At 34.2% G+C, this 22,352-nt stretch overlaps 1 protein-coding gene across 2 annotated transcripts in view; it reads right to left on the bottom strand.

Annotated features, from left to right (window-relative positions):
• Positions 1-22,352, bottom strand: part of Trim24 (tripartite motif containing 24) — a 103,618-nt gene that overhangs the window by 43,304 nt on the left and 37,962 nt on the right. For both annotated transcript variants that reach the window (XM_046434111.2, XM_046434112.2), the window contains exons 3-6: positions 13,442-13,589; positions 8,879-9,011; positions 4,032-4,148; positions 820-934 (exon numbers count right to left, since the gene is read on the bottom strand). In XM_046434111.2, coding sequence (XP_046290067.1) covers positions 820-934; positions 4,032-4,148; positions 8,879-9,011; positions 13,442-13,589 — 513 coding nt within the window. The remainder of the gene's footprint in view (positions 1-819; positions 935-4,031; positions 4,149-8,878; positions 9,012-13,441; positions 13,590-22,352) is intronic.

The raw sequence follows: 22,352 nt of genomic DNA, 5'->3' as shown, positions 1-22,352 counted from the left end.
CATTAAGCAATTTCCTCATTGGGCGAACATCTCAGGGTACACTTACACAAATAATCTTATGGGACCACTGTTATGTATGTAGTCTGTTTGTTATAATTTGGACATGGAATGTTCCCCAAAAGTCCATAGCTGGTGGCACTATAGTAGGGTGGTGGGGTCTAGTTGGAGGAAGGGCACTAGGGATATACCTTTGAAGGATATATTGGGACCCAGGCCTCTTCCTCTGTTGTTGCTTCCTGGCAGCCATGAGGTGAGCAGCGTTCCTTTACATCATGCTTTGCCATGATGTTCTGCCTCACCATGGGCCCATATGATGGGGCCAAGAAACCAATGGACTGAAACTTCTTCAACAATGAGCCCAAACAAACCTTTCCTCCTTTAACTTAATTTTCTCAGGTATTCTATCACAGTGATGGAAAGCTGACTAACTCATCATTGTTGACAGAAGCATCACTATGTGGGGCATGAGTGATATCTCCCAGTGTTATCTTCCTAGAAAAATTTATTGGAACTCTGCCACTTTGGTGATACAAAGTTATCACTTCAGTGAATTTGTAAAATGGCCCATCTCTTCAACATTCCTTCTATGAGCAAAACTTACGTTTATGTTGTGAAGCAAACAATGAGGAGTAAAACATTCCCAGTGTATTATAAAACTATAAATAGACAATACAGAATCTGTCAAAGGAAAACTAGGATTGGGGAAGAGATGTTATCAAATTGTAAATGGAAACGATTACAAAAGGACTATGATTTCAAATTCACATACATTAGAAAATTTTGTTGAATCACAACACACTGTCCCCTCTAGTAACTTACCTCTAGCTGATGCAGCAGAGCTTTTCCTTTTTTATTTATTTCTACCATCAATGTAAAGATAGCAACTTTAATATCCTGTTCCACCTGCTTTTGATTTTGATTTACTTCAATTATTCTGAAAATTAAATGAAGGAAAAAAATCTAAAACTTAAGGCAGATTTTTTTTTACAATATTTAAAATTTATATTTTAATATCTAAATTAAACCAAAATGTTTTCAGCCCTTTAAAGATCCATTTCTGGGTCCTTCCATTTATTTATTTTTACTCGTGTATTTATTTTTTGGTACTAGGGTTCGAATCCAGGGTGCTTTACCACTGAACTACATTCCCAACCTTTTTTATTTTTGAATCTTAGGCAGGGTCTCGGCTAAGTTGCTGGGGCTCTCACTAAGGTGCCAAGGCTGGTCTCAAACTTGCTAAACTTCCTGCCTTGGCCTCTCAAGTCTCTGGATCATGGGCAGGTGCCACCATGCCCAGCTGAGTCCTTCCATTTAAAATCAACTGTTCTGAAGATGACAATGAAATTAAATTCTGAAAGATAACAAGTCATTCAGATTGATCTTTAAAGCAAAATACTCAAAATTGGAAGAGAATGAGCACATTTTAGGAGAATGTTATTTGGAAAGATTATGATATCCAGGAAAATCAATACTCTAACTACCTAAAGGATGGGGTAGGGGGATTGGACTAAAACTAGGATTTATAAACATGATAAAGAAACTATGACTGAACTAGTTTTGTCATGCTCACTGCAACTAAGAGGTAGAAAAGTATAAATACAATACTCTGACCTTAGACTTCTGAACTGCTGAAGTATTCATTATATCTGAATGAAAGCAAAAAAAAAAAAAAAAAATCTTCGCTACTTCTTACAAAACATATTTATCTTGAAAACTAAACAGTCAAATAACTATGTTATGTTTCATCAATCAAAACTTTTCTTCCTTCAATTTGAAAGAGTGGGAATGTGATCTCATGGAAATGAAATAGATAGAAAGAAAACATACAGCATCACACCAGAATATTTTACAGAAGTAGAAAAGACAGTAAGTCAAATATCAAACTTTATGAAATTAAAGAAAAAGCTTCATTTCTCCTGTTTATCCCATACTATACTTCTCATTTTAAAACCAAAATGGTGGAGATATTATTCTCTGTTGAACATTCTTCAAGATAAATTGTTTAATATCAACTTAGCTATAGGATTAAGAGACCTATATAAGCCTATGAAGCAACCAATCTCAAAAAACAAAAACAAAAACAAAAAAACAACTCATTTAAATCTTTCTGATGGTAGAATGTATAAATAAGGGGAAAACAGACATGTTTACAAACACATAAAAATGAGTTAATAGCAAAATTAGTGTGGTAATTTAATCCTTCTAAAATCAGATAGGCTATAAAGAAATGCAAGTAATCAATACATTAATAATGAAGATTCTTTAAATTTTTACATTTCAGAAGCTAACATCTTGACATATAAGAATGCTATTATTTTGTTAAAAAACAGAATTGCATAAATCACTAAAAAAGAAAACAAGTAAAAACATATTTGAAGAACTCACACTACCTGATTTCATGACATTATAAAAATGAAAGTTGAGTATTGGCAAAAAAGAAAAAAAGAAAACACAATCAATGGAACAGAGCACAGTTAAGAAATAACCCCACACTTACATGGTTAATTGATTTTCCACAAAGGTGCCAAGGCAATTCAATAGAGATAGGGTAGTCTTTTCAACAAATGATGTTGGAAGAATGGACCACCACATGTTTAAAAAAAAAGAAAGGTATCCTGACCCATAGCTCATAACATAGACACAGTGGAAGAGATAGAAAAAAGTCAAAAGGGTAAATCGCAGTAAGGGTAGATCTTTTACTAAATTATTTTATATGACTACTTTTTGCCACTAGATGGTAGAAATGTCTATAATTATCTCCCCTGGTTCGTTTAGTAAATGTTCATTATAAATTTTCAGTTACTCAGAATCAAAAATTTAAAAACCTACTAATATTATCCTGATTAGAACAGTATATTCTAAAGCACTTTTAGAAAAAAGAACTACTCTTTGGTTAAAGAGTTGTTACATGAAAAGAGAAAGGTTAAAGAAAAAAGAGCTGATAAAGAAGAGTAAGAAAAACTAAAAAAAGACTCACAATATAAAACAATGTATATAATATATAATAATTATGTAATAATAATACTGGAACATCAAGAAAAGTCATATTTAAGAATCTCTTTTAAAGAAATCTGATAATACATTAAATTACCTAAAAAATTTTTCCAAATGCTCCTCCACCCTTAACTATGTTCCAAAATGATAAGAATGACAGAAAATTATGATGAGTCTTGAGCAAGATGAACCCCAAAGGCTGACACAATTTTCCCAGTGAACAATATTCAAAGCCCCTGCCAGGCCTCTTTTGTTCGGGTTCTTTCCATTTGGCATTTCTTGACCTATTTAGGCAGTGGCATGTTACTTTTGTATGTTAAACAACAAAAGAAAGAGGACATGGGATTTCACAAGTGTGTTAAAGTGTTAATTAAATGTCATTACATGCCCTACATGGGATTAAAAAAAAAAAAAAGCAGTGAGACAACCCCCTTTCTTACAAAGAGTTAGTTGTTTGCTACCCAATTGCTAAATTCTAAGATGTAAGCCTTTGGACATTTGATTTCCTTCTTTGGAGGATAAAAGGTATAACAAGTAATACCTAGAAACTGTCTACATATTGTATTAGACAAGGAATAAAAAGGTATGTTTAACAATCCCTGTCTTAGTGTCCTAAAATTGCTACCCCTTTGCAATGAAAGATCATAGCCTTAGGGGAGGGCATCCCAAATTTTAGCAAACCTTAAAACAGCAATTAAGTATATAATCAACTATTTAAATATTTTATAATGCTGGAAAAAATAGTTGATCTTGTTTTTAAATCTTGGCATATCTTTAAATTGGAAAATACCAAATAATTATAAATTATTAATACCTACCAGATATATAAGTTATTACTACTTATTTTATTAACACATTAGTTTAAAAAAATTCATAGATGAAAAAAATGCTTTCTAACCCAAAGTTTCCAGAAAAAAATTGAGTCATCTGATAGCTTACTAATTGCTTCACAATGAGTTAAGAAAAATGTTCTCTTAAATGTGAATACACTTAACATATAAAAATGATTTAGTATAATACCATAAGTACAAATTTACCTGTTTTGGATCTGATTTCCTGTGTATTTAATGTATTTTGTTTTTTCCATCAGTTTGGTGATTAGTGTATCTATGATCACTTTCTGATTTTGAAAAGCTTCTTCTATAAATTGATATCTGAAGAAATAAGTAAATAGGCAAATTATTTCAAACAAATATATGTATAAAATGAGGGGAAGTCCAAATGTAAAAAAAAAAAAATGAGTAATAAAAAATTAAGATTATAAAGGATATAAATAATAATCTTTAAAAAGTACCAAACACAACCCTGTAAGGCAGGTTTTCCCCTTTCTCTCATATTATTCCTTAAGAAGGATATTGAAAGATAATGTTTATGGACATTCTTAAAATTATTTCTTAAGTTTAAGAAAGATACACATCCATCACTAATAGTTTTAAAGGCTTACAGAGCACATTGGGCAGATCTGGCAAAAAATAAGATTTATTAACTATTAACTATTTCATCATTTAACAGTTCTGAAAGTTTCTTTCTAATGATGGATTTAGCTATAAAACTTAAGGCTTGGTTGATACGTACTATTTTTTACTATAATTTAGATAAAAATATTTTCTAATATCCGTTAGGATTTCTTTGGTGATTTAGTTAATTATTAATGATTTATTCTGAAGTAATTTCAAAATGAAATATGTAAGAGTTCTAAGATTTATTTTTCAAATTTTGCCCTTTAGCCACATAATTCAGTGTGCGTTTCCTAAAAACAAGAATGTTCTCTTATTTAATAATAGTAGTTATTAAATTCAAGAAAACTGATGTTCGTAAGTCATGTACCCTTTTAGACTATATCCCATATATGTCATTTGTCTCAGTATCTTCTAGACCTTTTTCTTTCTAGGATACTCCATGATCATTTATCAGAACATTTAATTTTCATATTCCATTTCTTCTCTTCCAAAAGCACAGTTTTTTCCTCTTCTACTGTTGTTTTCTAGATTAATTCTATTGGGTTATACAAGTTATTTTGCAGGATTTCAATCCTTTGAAATTTAATACTTTGCTTAGTAATATGGTCAATTAAAATTTTTTCTTTGTATGTTTGAAAAGAATGTGTATTACTCAGTATAGTTTTCATAATCTCCATAACTTCATTTGCTAATTCTGTTATTATAATCTTACTGACATGTTCTTTATTGATTTTTAGTCTTATTTTGTCAATTATGTATTTAATATACTTTGGAACATATATTAAAATTTTCCACTCTGTGTACTTACCAGTTTAAAGTTCTGTCATTTTAAGTTTATGATGCATATAAATTTAGAGCTGTTGTATCTTTTAAATTAAGCCTTTTATCTTCATAAAGCTTCCCTTTTAATCTAAAATAATATATTTTGTCTGCTACTTCAGCTTGCCTTTGGTTAGTATCTGTATGACATATCTTTTCCTATTAATCTTTTTATTTGCTCAGGATTTAGATATTTCTCATAAAAAGCACATAGCAGGAGCATCTGAGGATGTAGCTCCTTAAGGCCCCGAGTTTGACCCCCAGTGCCATAAAAAAACAAAATAGCGGATTTTTCTATTTTGTTTCTTATCTAGACTGAAATTGTTTGATAATTTGGAACATTTTATGCATTAAGATTTGATATAAGTATGAATGTATCTGCAGATGTACCAATTACCAAGACCTTATTTGAACCCACTTAATCTTTGTTGCTTTGTCTTACTTTGGTAGCCTAGTTTAGACTGATGGATTACTCTATAACCTTGGACCCCTTCATATATTTTTTACTATTCTTCTAGTGACTATCCTAGACATTACAAAATATATATCTAAACTTACCATCATCTAATATTAATCCGTACATTTTACATTTTTCCTAGACTCCATGTCTCCTAACATGTCTGCGTAACACACGATACACACATATACCATAAACCAAGAAATTGTTTCCTAGGTCAATATTCATTTAGCTTTACTCATATCTATTACTTTTTTCTTTGTGCATCTCCTACTGTTATTTATTTACCTAAAGGGGTACTTTAGTGAGGGTTTACTAGAGATAGATTCTCTAAGTGTATTTAGTATGAAAATATCTCATTCATTTTTTTTTCTCATTCATTTTTTAAAAAAATATGCACACTGGGGATAGAACTTGAGATTTGCAGTAATTCTTTCTATAGTTTAAAAATGTTAGTTTCTTTCTTTCTTTTTTTAATATTTATTTAGTTGTAGATGAACACATAGTAATCTTGATTTCTTTTTTATGTGGTGCTGAAGATCGAATCCAGTTCCTCACACATGCAAGGCAAGCACTTTACCACTGAGCTACAGCCCCAGCCCAAAAGTATTACTTTCTTAACAATCCTGCTGGGTATTGTAGGACTTCTTGAATATGAACTAGATGTCTTTCATGAGTACTTGCAAGTTCTCAGCCATTTCATTATTTTCTCAAGTAATGCTTCTTTCCCATTCTTTTGTTTCCTACTTGGATTGCAATTACATCCATATTGAAAACTTTCTTCTATGTTTCATTCTTTTGTTTACCAAGCTTCATTCTAGACATTTTCTTTTTTTTTTTAATTTATTTTTATTTTTATTTATTTATTTTTATTGGTTGTTCAAAACATTACAAAGCTCTTGACGTATCATATTTCATACATTAGATTCAAGTTGGTTATGAACTCCCAATTTTACCCCAAATACAGATTGCAGAATCACATCAGTTACACATCCACATTTTTACATAATGCCCTATTAGTAACTGTTGTATTCTGCTACCTTTCCTATCCTCTACTATCCCCCTCCCTCCCCTCCCATCTTCTCTCTCTACCCCATCCACTGTAATTCATTTCTCTCCTTGTTTATTTTCCCATTCCCCTCACAACCTCTTATATGTAATTTTGTATAACAATGAGGGACTCACTCCCTCCATTACCATGCAATTTCCCTTTTCTCTCCCTTTCCATCCCACCTCATGTATCTGTTTAATGTTAATCTTTTCTTCCTGCTCTTCCTCCCTGCTCTGTTCTTAGTTGCTCTCATTATATCAAAGAAGACATTTGGTATTTGTTTTTTAGGGATTGGCTAGCTTCACTAAGCATGATCTGCTCTAGTGCCATCCATTTCCCTGCAAATTCTATGATTTTGTCATTTTTTAGTGCTGCGTAATACTCCATGGTGTATAAATGCCACATCTTTTTTATCCATTCATCTATTGAAGGGCATCTGGGTTGGTTCCACAGTCTAGCAATTGTGAATTGTGCTGCTATGAACATCGATCTAGATATTTTCTTAATTTTTAGTTCAAAAATTCTCATTTCCTGCTATGTCAAATCTGCTGTTCAAACTTCTATTGAATTAATTTCAGTTGCTGTAATTTTCTGTTCTATACTTTCCATTTTGCTTTCTTTTTATAGTTTTTAATTTTAATTTTTATTCTAATTTGTTATATATGACAGCAGAATGCATTACAATCTGTATTACACATATAGAGCATAATTTTTCATATCTCTGGCTATATACAAAGTATATTCACACCACTCGTGTCTTCATACATGTATTTAGGGTAATGATGTCCATCTCATTCCACCATCTTTTATACACGCCTGAAATACTACACCCAAACTTTCCATTTTGTCTTTTACCATGTTGAACATATGATGCAGAACTGTGGGTCTTTTTATTCTTTGTTATATCTACTAGGTTTCATTTACAATGTCTAATCAAACATACCTGGCTATTTCTAACTATATACAGAATAACATTTTATAAAATTCACTACCCAAATAAGTTTTAAGCCTAGAATATTTTCCTTTTCTACGGAGGATTCACATTTGATTCTGACAGGTGCTTTGGGACATCACAGTAAGAATTCATATTAATTTAATGCGAGGTACTGCTCACTAGCTAATTGATCATTACTATAAGGGTCCCAACTCAAGGCAAGAGGAAGCTTTTACTCCTTATGAACCTGAACTCAAATCCCTCACTTCTCAGCCCTGAGAGTATATTAAAATTATTCCTCAACCTCTAGGCAAATATCTCAAGAGGTAAAAAAGTCTCTGCAATTCTCTGCCCCTATTTTCAACCAAATCCTGATACAATAATTCTTTACTACTTGATTATATCTGAAATTTCTTATAGATAATTTCTGGATTTTACCCAGCTTTTCTCCTGATCTTCATTGGTATGCTTGCTCCAAATTATCCAGACTTCCATTATGGGAAATTTGGACCATTATAGGCAACTATACATGTGTCAACTAATCTGAATGTTACTGCCCAAATCAGTGGTTGCTAACTCAAGTGCCTATGGAGGTTAGATGTAAAAGTAAGCTTTGGTAAGATCTACGATGAACCAGAAATGGCATGTCTTATTCTGAAGAGCATTAAAGTTAATTCCAGCTAAATGCTGGCGTGAAAGTATATGAACTTAGGGCTACAACAGTTATTTCTTAAATGAAACCAGAAATCTAGATTTATTTTTTAAATAGAAAATATCCTAATTTTATAACACCTATAACTAATTTCACATGTTCTAAAACAGAGTCTGAACTAGAGTTTCTCACTCAGGGTGATTGTGTTACATAGGATATTTGGTAATATCTAGAGATATTTTTAAATTGTCATGACTAGGGAAGGATGTGGGGTGCAGTGGCAACTAATTGTTAGAGGTCAAGGATGTTTGCTGCTAAACCCCACACAATGTATGACATTCCCCAAAACAAAGAATTATCTAGCTCAAAATGCCAATAATGCCAAAGTGGATAAGCTATGGTACAGGCCAGCATACCACTTTGCAGACTGCCATTTAGCTGAGGTGATAGCAGTTCTCAAGTCCATATAGAACTTTATTATAAATCTGTCCATAATGAATAGTGCTAGTACCTATGCTCCTTGTGCTCTAGCAGTTGACAGTCCCGACATGTCAGTTTGTCACACGTCTCACAATAAAGCTTCAATTGCTCCTTTTTATGAAAAGGACAAAACACTGGTCGTTGGCTGGTCACACCCACTGCCTCTGCAGAAATCATGGAAAGCAAAGAGGAAAAAAATTAACATAATTTTTTCGTACTTCATACTTACTAGATTGTCCACTTAAACTCAAATCTATAGATATGAGAGCCACAAATAATTTTTATCTATACTGTAACTACTACTAGGTATTACAGGTATATAATATTAAATATTTTCAGTATTTCTAAAAAAATATAAATGAGCTTTTCATTTTCTACAATAGAAGTTCACATTAATTCAGTAGTAAATGAAAGAGCAAAGTTGTGTAATTAAAAAGATGTTTTTTCTATGCCAAATTTGAAAGGACATTTTAAAAAATGTGATTCATAAAAATCTAATAAAAATATATAAAAGGAATAGTGAATAAGAAACCTCCCTATTTTTGCAAAATTCCTAACAAAGGATACCCATTTAGACACAAATAATCTTAAGTGTTTTTACTATTACACTACAGTTACTCTAGTGAATTTTTATTAGTTTTTTAATGTGGGGATAAAACTGAGAAATTCTTATGTAATAATTTTAAGTGGAAAAATCAAGAATACAAATGACTATTCTGGTTGATCAAACAGTAATACCAGTTATCTCACCAATAATCAAAGGTAAAACTCCAAACATTTCGCAAATAATCCCACTTTCAGAGACAACTATTCTTAATAACCTAGAATGTATTACTCTGGTTGTTTTGGGGTATATAGAACCCTATGTAATATAGTACAGTGTTATAGCTTAGATATTAGGTACCCCCCAAAAAAAGCTTATGTGTGAGATGATGCAACAAAGTTTGTAGGTAAAATGAGATTAATGTACTTTATCAGTGCATTAATCCCCTAATAGGGACTAACTGAATAGTAACTATAGGCAAGTAGGGTATGGCTAGAAGAGATGGGTCATTGGGGGCATGTCTTTGGGGGATTTAGTTTAGGTAAGTGTAGTGTCTCTTTGCTTCCTAGTGTGATGTTCGGAGCTGTTTTCTGTCGCACACATCCACCTTGATATTCTACCTTACCTCAGGCCCTGAGGAATGGAGTTGGCTGCCTATGGACTGAGCCCTCTGCAACCATAAGCCCCCAAATAAATTCTTCTTCCTCTAAAATTGTTTTTGTTGCGCCTTTTGGTCACAGCAGCTAAAAAGCTGACTAAAACATGCAGTGTTTTGTTTTATAAAATAAAAAAATGCGCTGGGCATGGTGGTACACATCTGTAATTCCAGCTCCCTGGAAAGCTACGGCAGGAGGATTGCAAACCCAGCATAGTGAGATCCAGTCTCAAAATAAAAGTAAAAAGGACTGGAGATGTAGCTCATTGTTAGAGCAGCCCTGAATTCAATCCCCAGTACTGCCCCCTCAAAATAGGGCAGGGGAGAGAGGATATAAAATTTAGTGACATGACACACATTGTTATGTAAGATATTCTTTTTCTCCCTTAACTCTTAGATACCTTTCTGTGTAAGTAAATAAGAATGAGGTAGATGTATTTATTAATTGTATAACATTCCATCAAATGGGCAAACCATGTGCTAGTGCAAGGTCCTCATTTCTCAATATCGTATGAAAATGCTGAAAAACACATACAAAGCAATAAATCACTTGAGTGTTTCCATAAAATAAATTCCTAGTGCTAAAATTGTTAGGTCAAAGGGTAATTTTAGATAGAAATAACTAAATGACCCCCTCAAAATAGAACCAATTTATATAGAGAGGGTATTTTCTATATTTTTATGGAGTAGAGAATATTGGTAGGGGATATTCTCCATATTTTTAAATCGTGCCAATAGATGAGAAAGGGAGAGAGAAAAATAGCAACATTTTAGGATAAATTTCTTTAACAACTGAAGTTGAATAACTTCAGTCATCAGCCATTTATATTTCTTTTAAAAATTTTTGTTGGCTGGGGGGCTGGACTTATGGCTCAGTGGTAGAGCACTTGTGAGGCATTGGGTTTGATTCTCAGCACTGCATATAAATAAATAAAATAAAGGTTCATTGATAACTAAAAAATATTTTTAAAAAAGTTGTTGGCTGGACTGGGGATATAGCTGAGACAGCACTTACCCAGAATGCAAGAGACCTGAGGTTTGACCTCAGCATTTACAAAAAAAGGAAGAACTGTCTGCTAATAACTCCTACAAATTTTCTTTCCAATTTGCTTTCTTGTTGACTTGCATACGAACTTAGTAAATTGCCTGCCTAAGATCTTCAAACATTTTTCCCAGTTTAACTTCTCTTAAGGTGTTGTTTTTCTAAACAGATATATTTAATGGTTTCAGTTTTTAAGAAACTATCTACAAAGTCTATAGTTATAAAAAATGTTTGTTTTTCCTTTCATGATATACCTTTTAAGGTTTTCATTTTGTATTTAAATCTTTGATTCACTAAAAATTTATTTTGATATACTTCTAAATCCTTAAAAAATCCTTTTGTGTATACTAGCAAAGAGAATGAATTATAAGATTCACATTTTCATGATCATAATCCAATAAGTTAAAAATAGAAACTAATAAAACCAAAACACTAAGAAAATTATTTTGTTCTTTTAAAGAATTCTTAGATTCATAATAATCACAATGTTAAACAACTTCTTTTTGCATTTAACATACATCACGGACATTTATAGACCTACCAAAGTAGTTTTGAAAACAAGCAAACACAAAAATTCATGTATCTTCAATTGCTTGGTAACTATACATGCAGGATATTTTAAAAATGGCAGAAATCAAAGTGGTAAAGTATAACTCAAACTTTAAGCACTTGTATTTATAAGTAAGCAAAGGAAAATGAGGGCCAAGTATATATCTCAACAAAGTTAGTCCTAGAATTTAATATAAAACTAAGGTCATCTAAGAGAATTGTGGTTGATGAACTAAAAAATATAAAACAGGTTAATTAGATAAAATATAATCTGTCAGGTGTGGTGGGGCACACCTGTAATCCCAGCGGCTCATGAGGATGAGGCAGAAAGATCACCAGTACAAAGCCAGCCTCAGCAACTCAGTGAGATCTTGAGCAACTCAGAGAGACCCTGTCTCAAAATAAAACATAAAAAGGGCTGGGGATGTGGCTCAGTGGTTAAGTGCTCTGGGTTCAATCCCTAGTATCAACGACTATAACAACAATAGTCTCCTGAGTAGCTGAGATTACAAGCGTGTACCACCATGTGCAGCTTTCTAATTCTTAGTTACAGCTCTTCCTGCATCTCAGTGGCTAGTCCCTAACCAACTAACATTCTATCACCCTATCAACCAACACTATTTCTTTTCTTTATCCAGTTAAAATTTAAAAATCCTTCAAAATGTCATCACAATGTATCTCTTACACTGTCCAGCTAAACCCAAACTCTACATGCATCCAACCCTTCTCTATAACCACATCTAAACTGCTAAAATCTGCTGAGGAAATTTTATGGCCCACTATCAAATGTAACCTCGATGCCATGAAGAAAATCTTCTGTTTCCATAGATGCAGCTCTTTCAATTGGAGTTATCTAGCCTCCAACCTAAATCCCCAAATCTGAGGTTGTTAGTCCTTTCATGTACTAACAATAGCACTTGGTAGGCCAAACTACAATTGTTTATTTTGCTATAGTCTTATTATACTATAAAGTTCTAGAGTGCAGGAAATATATATCTTCTTTCATTTTCGTTCCTAGCCAAGTTCCCAGAATACAGAGTAGGCATGCAAATTTGTACTAGTTCACTTGCAGAATAAAAAGCAGCAAAACAAATTTTAAATAAAAATATAATAATGAGCCATAAAAAGGAATTAAGTTCTGAGACACTATGAAATGTATGAACCCTTAAAGTATGCTAAATGAAATAAGCCAGATACCAAAGGAAATAGATAATGGTTATGGCTGCATAGCATTGTAAATGTAATTAATGCTGCTGGATTGTATATTTAAAAATATTTTAAAAGATAAATTTTAAGTTACAAATATTTTACTAAAATAAAACATCTATTTCAGTGAATGTTACTTTAAAAGTTTACAACACAAAAAAACCTCAAAAACCATAATTACATAAAAATCAAAGCTTCTTTGGCTATCTGTATATCATGAAAATATCACAAAGCAGGTTTACTACCAAAATATTAGAAGGAAGAGAGCTATAAATGTTTAGGTCCATTCCTTATCACTTTAGAGATGAGAAAATAAGAAAAACCAACTTTTTAAATTTTCATTTGCTCCATATTCATACCAAATTAAGATAATTATACTAGCAGGAGTTTGGGAGTATGAATGTGAGGAAGGAGGATTGTATTAACTAATTCATGCTTACCAACATTTATAAGTAGTCCAATTTCAATAACAATATTGACCTCTATATTAAAAAGTAAGAGCACATTTAATGCTTACAAATGTATTCAAATAAATCAACATAAGGAAGTACATTGGGAGAGATAGGGAATGAATGAACAAAGGGAACTGATTTATTACCTGGAGATACTTCCTCTTTCTGTCTGACAGTGTGATCTTTTGTGAACTTCACTCTCTGATGAGCTCTAATACATGTCTTGCACAGCCATTCAACACACTCTACACAAAACCCATTAGCTTCAGCATTGTCTTCACAGCTTGTACACACCTGATGATAAAGCAAGCATGTCACATAAATCTTTGAGAAAAATGAAAAGTTGCTCATCTACTAGTTAAACATAAATGATACACCAACCAAACTAGACTCAGGTTTTTTTTTCCTTTTTAAAAAAATTGTTCATTTTTAGTTATACATGACCGTAGAATGTATTTTGACATGTCATACATATATAGAGTGTAACTTCCCATTCTTGTGGTTGTACATAATGTGGAGTTACAATGGTTGTGTATTCATATATGAACATAGGGAAGTTATGTCTTATTCGTTCTATTGTCTTTCCTGTTCCCAACAGTGTTTGCAAATTTAAATTGACATTATGTAATGAATTATATGCATACGATATGGAAACATTAAACATAGGTAAGTGTTGTTATATTTTCTCCTTAGTTTAATATACTAAATATTCCAGGCACTGTACTAGGTGTTGGAATAGAAGAATTAGGAAAAGCAAATACAGTCCCTGCCTACAGTCTCACAGGTTAGAATCTCATCCCCCCCAACATACACACCTATTAACTAAGTGCTCTTGGGCACAATATACTACTTATTTCTAAAATGAGGGTGGTAACTGAATTTACAGAGTAGCTGTAAAGATCACAAGTATATCTGTGAAGCAAACATACATTGCTGGAATAATCACACTCATATAAAACTATTTAAAATTGTCATAAAGAAAATATATGAGAAATTATAAGAGTATCTGATGGAGAAACTGTTCTCATTGAATTACATTTGGAAGTCTGAAGAAAACAACAGGAAGGAGTATCCAGAGAAAGCTTTTCCTAAAAAGATCATATTACATCAAGATATGAAAGTTGAAAAGTCTTCTAGGAAGACAAAAGAACATGAACAAAAGACTGTAGACAAGAAGAATATAGCAAATTCAAAGAACTAAAAGAAAGCAAGTATGACTCAAGTACAGAGATCAAGGGATAACTGGCAAGAGGAGGAGCTAGTGGTGAGGCAGGATAGGGCCAGATTAAGCAGGTCACATGATAATGTTGGTCTTTGGAGAAGTCTATTGAAAGCTTTTTAAGTAAGAAAGTAGAATGGCCATATCTTACATTTTAAAGTCAATATTGCTGTGAGGTGGAGAAAAGATTAGAAAAGGAACATTTCTGCATAAAGGTAAACTAGGAGGTTTTGCAGTGATGCAGGTGAGGGGTGGCAGAAAGAAATGGAGATGAGAAGAGAATGGGTGTGAGGGAAAGTTAGAAAGTAAAACTGGTTTGGATGATGCATTGGGTATGTGAGGTAAAGACGAGATAGCATTTATGTTTCTAACTTGTGTAACTGTACCAATGTCTGGGTAGGGTACAGATATTAAGGTCAAACAACATATAAGCAGTTCTCATTATCTTATTTGTGGTTAGGAAGAAAAAAATATTTTTTCTTCACTCAGGGGTTACCAAATTCCAAATACCTGAATAATTTCCAAATAGCAAAATCTCAGCTGTTATCACCTTTAAAATGTCTAGCATTGTTTGACACCACAAATGCCTACTTACTAAAAATCAAGTGATTTGAAATGATTTTGGATTCCGTAATATCTGCCAATCCTCTTTTCTCCCTGAATGCCCCGCTAGATCCCATCTACTACTGTTTTTCCCTCTGATTCTGTACATAAGTCTTTAATCTGCAGACTGATCACATCTACTTACCTTCAACTACCACCTCCACAAAGATGTCACCTAAAATATAATCTCCAGAAAGGCTACAAAATTAATGTGGAATGTGTATATACACTGATCAGAAGAAATTTCTTATACATTATGCAAATACTTTTAAAAGCAGGAAAAGTATGTAAATACTTATATTTAAGAAAAATGCAATGAAGTGGATTTTTTTATTTAACAAGTACAGGCTAGGCACAGTGGCACACACCTGTAATCCCAGTGGCTTGGGAAGCTGAGGCAGGAGGATTGAGAGTTCAAAGTCAGCCTCAGCAAAATTGAGGCACTAAGCAACTCAGTGAGACCCCGTCTCTAAATAAAATACATAATAGGACCAGGGATGTGGCTCAGTGGTCCAGAGCCCTTAAATTCAATCCCCGGTCAACAGCCCCCCCCCTACCCCAGTAATATATCATATGGTATTAAAAACAAAAGGATATCAACACCTGCCTCTGTGGGGCCCAGGCGCACCAGTGGCCTAGGTCCACCCATTTCCCTGCGGGGCAGACACTCGCTGGAGCCTAGCCTCTGGTGCAGAACCGCCCCTTCTGACCAATGGACTAAGGCGGGAGCTGAGATCCAGCCCAGACCACCAACTCCAGCCCACTCAAGATCCAGGTTCTCCATAGGCCCAGTTCACCCTTCCCCCAGTGGGGCAGACACCTTCAGAGCCTAGCCTTTGGAGCAGGACTGTCCCTTCCGATCACCACACTACCTTGGGAGGTAGAGCCTAGCAGCCCAGATCCACCGAAACCAGCCTCTGCAGGGCCCAGGTGCACAGCAGGCCTGGTCCACCCCTTTCCTGGTGGGGCAGACACTTGCCAGAGCCTAGCCTCTGGCACAGGATCGCCTTTCCGACCAGCAAACTACCACTGGGGGTCAAGCCCAGCGGCCCAGATACACCCACTCCAACTTACGCAGGTCCCATATCCAAGATGCAGTAGCATCCACTGAGGGACACCATCAGGGTCTGGAAGCCCAACATCACGGTGAGGTACAGACAATCTGTACAGGTACTACAAGAATATAGGGGAGAAACTGTAATATCTCAGATCCACATTGTAAGAAAGGAAGACACATAGACACCATGAAAAAACAAGGGAGGAAAGTGCCCCAAACAAACCAGGACACTATAATAACAACCCATGGAGAGTGCAAAGTTGATGAAATGTCAGAGAAGGAGTTCAGAAGGTTCATAATTAAATGATCTGTGAATTAAACAATGACCTAAATGAGCAAATACAAGCAAAAATGGATCACTCCAACAATGAGATAAGGGAGCAAATACTGGTAGCAAAAGATTACTGAGAGAGAGAGAGAGAGAGAGAGAGAAAGAAAGAGAGACCCTGAAAACAACAACAAAAAACCCAAACAAACCAGAAATCCTTGAAATGAAGGATACAATAAATCAAATAAAAAACTCAATTGAAAGCATAACCTACAGACTAGATCACTTGGAAGAAAGAACATCAGATAATGATGACACAGTATACAATCTGGAAAATAAAGTTGATCAGTGAAGAAAGTTAGAAACCCTGGACAGAATATCCAAGAATTATGGGACAACATTAAAAAACCAAATCTATTTTTTATTGGGATAGAGGAAGGCACAGAGCTTCAAACCAAAGGAATGCATAATCTCTTCAATGAGATAATATCAGAAAATTTCCCAAGCATGAAGAACAAATTGGAAAAACAAATACAAGAGGCTTAGAGGACACCGAATGTACAAAATTACAACAGATCTACACCAAGGCACATTATAATGAAAATGCCTACCATACAGAATAAGGATAGAATTTTAAAGGCTGCTAGAAAGAGGAATCAGATCACATATATGGGAAGAAGAATTTGTATCTCAGCAGATTTTGCAACCCAGACCCTCAAAGCCAGGATATAGTGGAAAACATATATCAAGCTCTGAAAGAAAATGGATGCCAATCAAGAATCTTATATCCAGCAAAATTAAGCTTTAGATTTGATGATGAAATAAAAACCTACCATGATAAACAAAAGTTAAAAGAATTTACAACTAGAAAGCCTGCACTACAGAACACCCTCAGCAAAATATTCCAAGAAGAGGAAATGAAAAACAGTAATGAAAATCAGCAGAGGGAGGGATTACACTAAAGGAAAATCTAGTCAGAGGAGAAACCAAGTCAGTTAAATACCAAAAATAAATAAAAGTGGCTGGGAATAAAAATCATGTGTTAATAATAACCCTGGAATGTTAACGGTACAAAGTCACCAATCAAAAGATTGGATTAAAAAAACAAAAAAACAAAAAACAATATACTGCCTACAAGAGACTCATAGAAAAAGACATTCAGACTGGAGGTGAAGGGTTGGAAAAAATCATACCATTCACATGGACTGCGGAAGAATGTAAGGGTTTCCATCCTCATACCAAATAAAGTAGACTTCAAACTAAACTCAATCAAAAAGGATAAAGAAGGTCACTACATACTGCTCAAGGGAATCATACACCAACAAAACTTAACAATTATAAATATATATGCCCCAAACAATAGAGCATCTATGTTCATCAAACAAACCCTTCTCAATTTCAAGAGTCAAATAGACCACAACACAATAATTTTGGGTGACTTTAACACACCTCTTTCATCACTAGACAGATCTTCCAAAAAAAAGCTGAATAAAGAAACTACAGAACTCAAAAATACAATCAATAACTTAGACTTAACCAACATATATAGAATATTCCAACCTTCAACGAGAATACACTTTTATCTCAGCAGCACATGGATCCTTCTTTAAAAGTAGAGATACTACCCTGCATTCTATCAGATCATAATGGAATGAAATTAGAAATCAATGATAAAATGAGAAATAAAATCCACTCCAACACCTGGAAACTAAATAATATGCTACTGAATGAACATTGGGTTACAGAAGACATCAAGGAGGATTTAAAAAGTTCTTAGGGGTGAATAAGAAGACAGATACAACATATTGAAATCTCTGGGATACTATGAAAGCAGTTCTAAGAGGAAAGTTCATTGCATGGAGTTCATTCCTTAAAAGAAGAAAAAGTCAATAAATGACCTCATACTACATCTCAAAGCCCTAGAAAAAGAAGAACAAATCAACACCCAAAGTAGCAGAAGACAGAATAAAATAGAAAATATTGAAGGCATCAAGAAATTTCTAGAGTCATATAATTTGCCCAAATTGAATCAGGATGATATACACAATTTAAACAGATCAATTTCAAGTGATGAGATACCAGGCACCATCAAAAGTCTACCAACCAGGAAAAGCCTTGGACCAGACGGATACACAGCTGAGTTCTACCAGACCTTTAAAGAAGAACTAATACCAACACTCTCCAATTTATTTCAGGAAATAGAAAAAGAGGGAGTACTTACAAACTCAATCTCTCAGGCCAATATCACTCTGATTCCTAAACCAGGCAAAGACACATCAAAGAAAGAAGAAGACTTCAGACCAATATCTCTAATGAACAGAGATGCAAACATTCTCAATAACATTCTGGTAAATCGAATACAAAAACATATCAAAAAGATCGTGCACCATGATCAAGTGGGATTCATCCTACTTGAAATCAATAAATGTAATTCATCATATCAATAGACTCAAAGATAAGAATCATATGATCATCCCAATAGATGCAGAAAAAGCATTTGACAAAATACAGCACCTTTACATGTTTTTTTTTTTTTAAGAGAGAGTGAGAGAGAGGGAGAGAGAGAGAGAATTTTTTAATATTTATTTTTTAGTATTTGGCAGACACAACATCTTTGTTTGTATGTGGTGCTGAGGATCGAAAAACTTAAGGGATAACAGGAACATATCTCAACATTGTAAAGGCTATCTATGCTAAGCCTTAGGCCAACATCATTCTAAATGGAGAAAAATTGAAGGCATTCCCTCTAAAAACTGGAACAAGACAGGGATGCCCTCTTTCACCACCTCTATTTAACATAATTCTTTTGAAACACTGGCCAGAGAGATTAGACCAAGGAAATTAAAGGGATACACATAGGAAAAGAAGAACTCAAATTGGCACTATTTGCTCTTGATATGATTCTATACCAGGAACCCTAAAAGTTCCACCAGAAAACTTCTTGAACTAGTAAAACAAATTCAGCAAAGTAGCAGGATATAAAATCAACACCCATTTAAAAAAAAAAAAGGCATTTCTGTGTACCAGTGACAAATCCTCAGAAAGGGAAATGAGGAAAACTACCCCATTCTCAATAGCCTCAAAAAAATGAATAAAATAAAATACTTGGGAATCAACAAAAGAGGTAAAAGATCTATACAATGAAAACTACAGAACCCCAAAGAAAGAACTCAAAGAAGACCTTAGAAGATGGAAAGATCTCCCTTGCTCTTGGATAGGCAGAATTAATATTATCGAAGTGACCATACTACCAAAAGCACTATACAGATTTAATGCGATTCTGACCAAAATTCCAATGGCATTCCTCAGAGAAATAGAAAAAGCCATCATGAAATTCATCTGGAAAAATAAGAGACCCAGAATAGCTAAAGCAATCCTTAGCAGGAAGAGTGAAGCAGGTGGCATCGCTATACCAGACCTTAAACTATACTACAGAGCAATAGTAACAAAAACAGCATGGTATTGGCACTAAAACAGACTGATAGACCAATGGTACAGAACAGAGGACACAGAGACTAACCCACAAAACTACAATTATCTTATTTTAGACAAAGGCACCAAAAACATACACTAGAGAAAAGATAGCCTCTTCAACAAATGGTGCTGGGAAAACTGGAAATCCATATGCAACAAAATGAGATTAAGCCCCTATCTCTCACCATGCACAAAACTCAAACTCAAAATGGATCAAGGACTTGGGAATTAAACCAGAGACTCTATGTCTAATAGAAGAAAAATAGGCCCTAATCTCCATCATGTGGGATTAGGCCCCATCTTCCTTAATAAGACTCCTGTGGTACAAGAATTAAAACCAAGAATCAATAAATGGGATGGATTCAAACTAAAAAGTTTCTTCTCAGCAAAAGAAACAATCTGTGAGGTAAAGAGAGAGCCTACATCTTGGGAGCAAATCTTTACCCCTCACACATCAAATAGAACACTAATCTCTAGGCTATATAAAGAACTCAAAAAGCTAAGCACACACACACACAAAAAAAAAAAACCCAATCAATAAATGGGCCAAGGGCCTGAACAGACACTTCTCAGAAGAGGATACAATCAATCAACAAGTATATGAAAAAAATGTTCGTCATCACTAGCAATTAGAGAAATGCAAATCAAAACCACTCTAGATTTCATCTCACTCCAGTCAGAATGGCAGCTATTATGCATACAAACAAGAATAAGTGTTGACAAGGATGTGGGGAAAAAGGTACACTCATACACTGCTGGTGGGACTGCAAACTGGTGCAGCCAATATGGAAAGCAGTATGGAGATTCCTTGGAAATCTGGGAATGGAACCACCATTTTACCCAGCTATCCCTCTCCTTGGTCTATACTCAATGGACTTAAAACGGCATACTACAGGGACACAACCACATGGATGTTTATAGCACCACAATTCACAATAGCTAAATTGCTTTTGGCTTTTTAAAGCAATGTTTCTCTTGCTCCTGATAAATTTTGAGTCCTGAGGCATTTTTACTGAAGAACAGAGAAGTATGTATTCTCCCATTTCTTGGAGAATTGGGAATAGAACCACCATTTTACCCAGCTGTCCCCCTCCTCAGTCTATACCCAAAGGACTTAAAATCAGCATACTACAGGGACACAGCCACATTAATGTTTATAGCAGCATAATTCAGAATAGCTAAACAGTGGAACCAACCTATATGCCCTTCAATAGGTGAATGGATAAAAAAAATATGGCATATATAAACAATGAAATATTACTTGGCAATAAAAGAGAATAAAATCATTTTCAGGTAAATGGATGGAGTTAGAGAAGATAATGCTAAGTGACATTAGCCAATCCCAAAAAAACAAATACGGAATGTTTTCTTTGATATAAGGAGGCTGATTCATAGTGGGATAGGGAGACGGAGCACAGGAAGAATAGACGAATTCTAGTATAGGGCAGAGGGGTTGGAGAGGAAGGGTGGGGGCATGGGGTTATTAATGATGGTGGAATGTGATGATCATAATTAGCCAAAGTACATGTATGAAGACACAAATTGGTGTGAATATACTATGTATACAACCAGAGATATGAAAAATTGTGCTCTATATATGTAAAAAGAATTGTAATGCATTCCATTGTCATATAAAAAAACCCCAAAAGGATAACTATAAAAGTAGTAATTGGTTACCTATAAGGTAGGGAAGAAATATGGTAGATATGATAGGGATAGAAGCTCTGTGAAAATATCCTGGTTTTTTTTTTTTAGATTTTATTTTGGAAGTATATGAATATTTTAAATGTAGTTATAATAATACAAATTTTAAAACTTAAATCCCTAAACATCAAAACCAAATAAAGCAACCATAGCTGTCTATCAAGTGGATGACTTATCACCACAGGGAGAAAAATTTTTTTTTGTAATACGTAACTTTAAAACATGATGATTTGAGCAAGGAGCACTGGTACATAACTGTAATGCCAGCAACTCAGGAGACTAAGGCAGGAGAAGCTTAAGTTCAAGGCTAACCTCAGCAACTTAGTAAGCCCGTGTTTCAAAATAACAAGTAAAAAATGTCTGGGATGTAGTTCAGTGGAAAACTGCCCCTGAGTTATATCCCAGTACAAAAAAAAAAGAGAGAGATTTGATTGTACACCTTCCAGTTAATACATGCAGCCATGGCTCTTGCTTTCTGTTTTGCTACACTCTACAATTTCCTTTAGGCTCCAACTTTACTCTTCCATGTACTCTTATTCTGCTACGTTTATGTGTTGCAGTTGGTTTCACTTTAGACTCTAACAATTGGTGGTCTGCAAGGAAGTTGCAACGTCAGAAGAGGAGACTTGAGGCTTGCAGTTAGCTCTCTGCTTGTGAATTCTGTGGAACATCATTCCAGACAATGCTACTTTCCCCCAGGAGTACCAGTTCCTTCTTATAGAAATAGTCAGC

This window comes from Marmota monax, unplaced genomic scaffold (assembly GCF_021218885.2).
Source record: "Marmota monax isolate L192 unplaced genomic scaffold, Marmota_monax_Labrador192_F-V1.1 WCK01_AAM20220418_F8-fsc00122, whole genome shotgun sequence".
Lineage (NCBI taxonomy): Eukaryota > Metazoa > Chordata > Mammalia > Rodentia > Sciuridae > Marmota > Marmota monax.
This window is presented reverse-complemented; position numbering and strand designations above follow the sequence as displayed.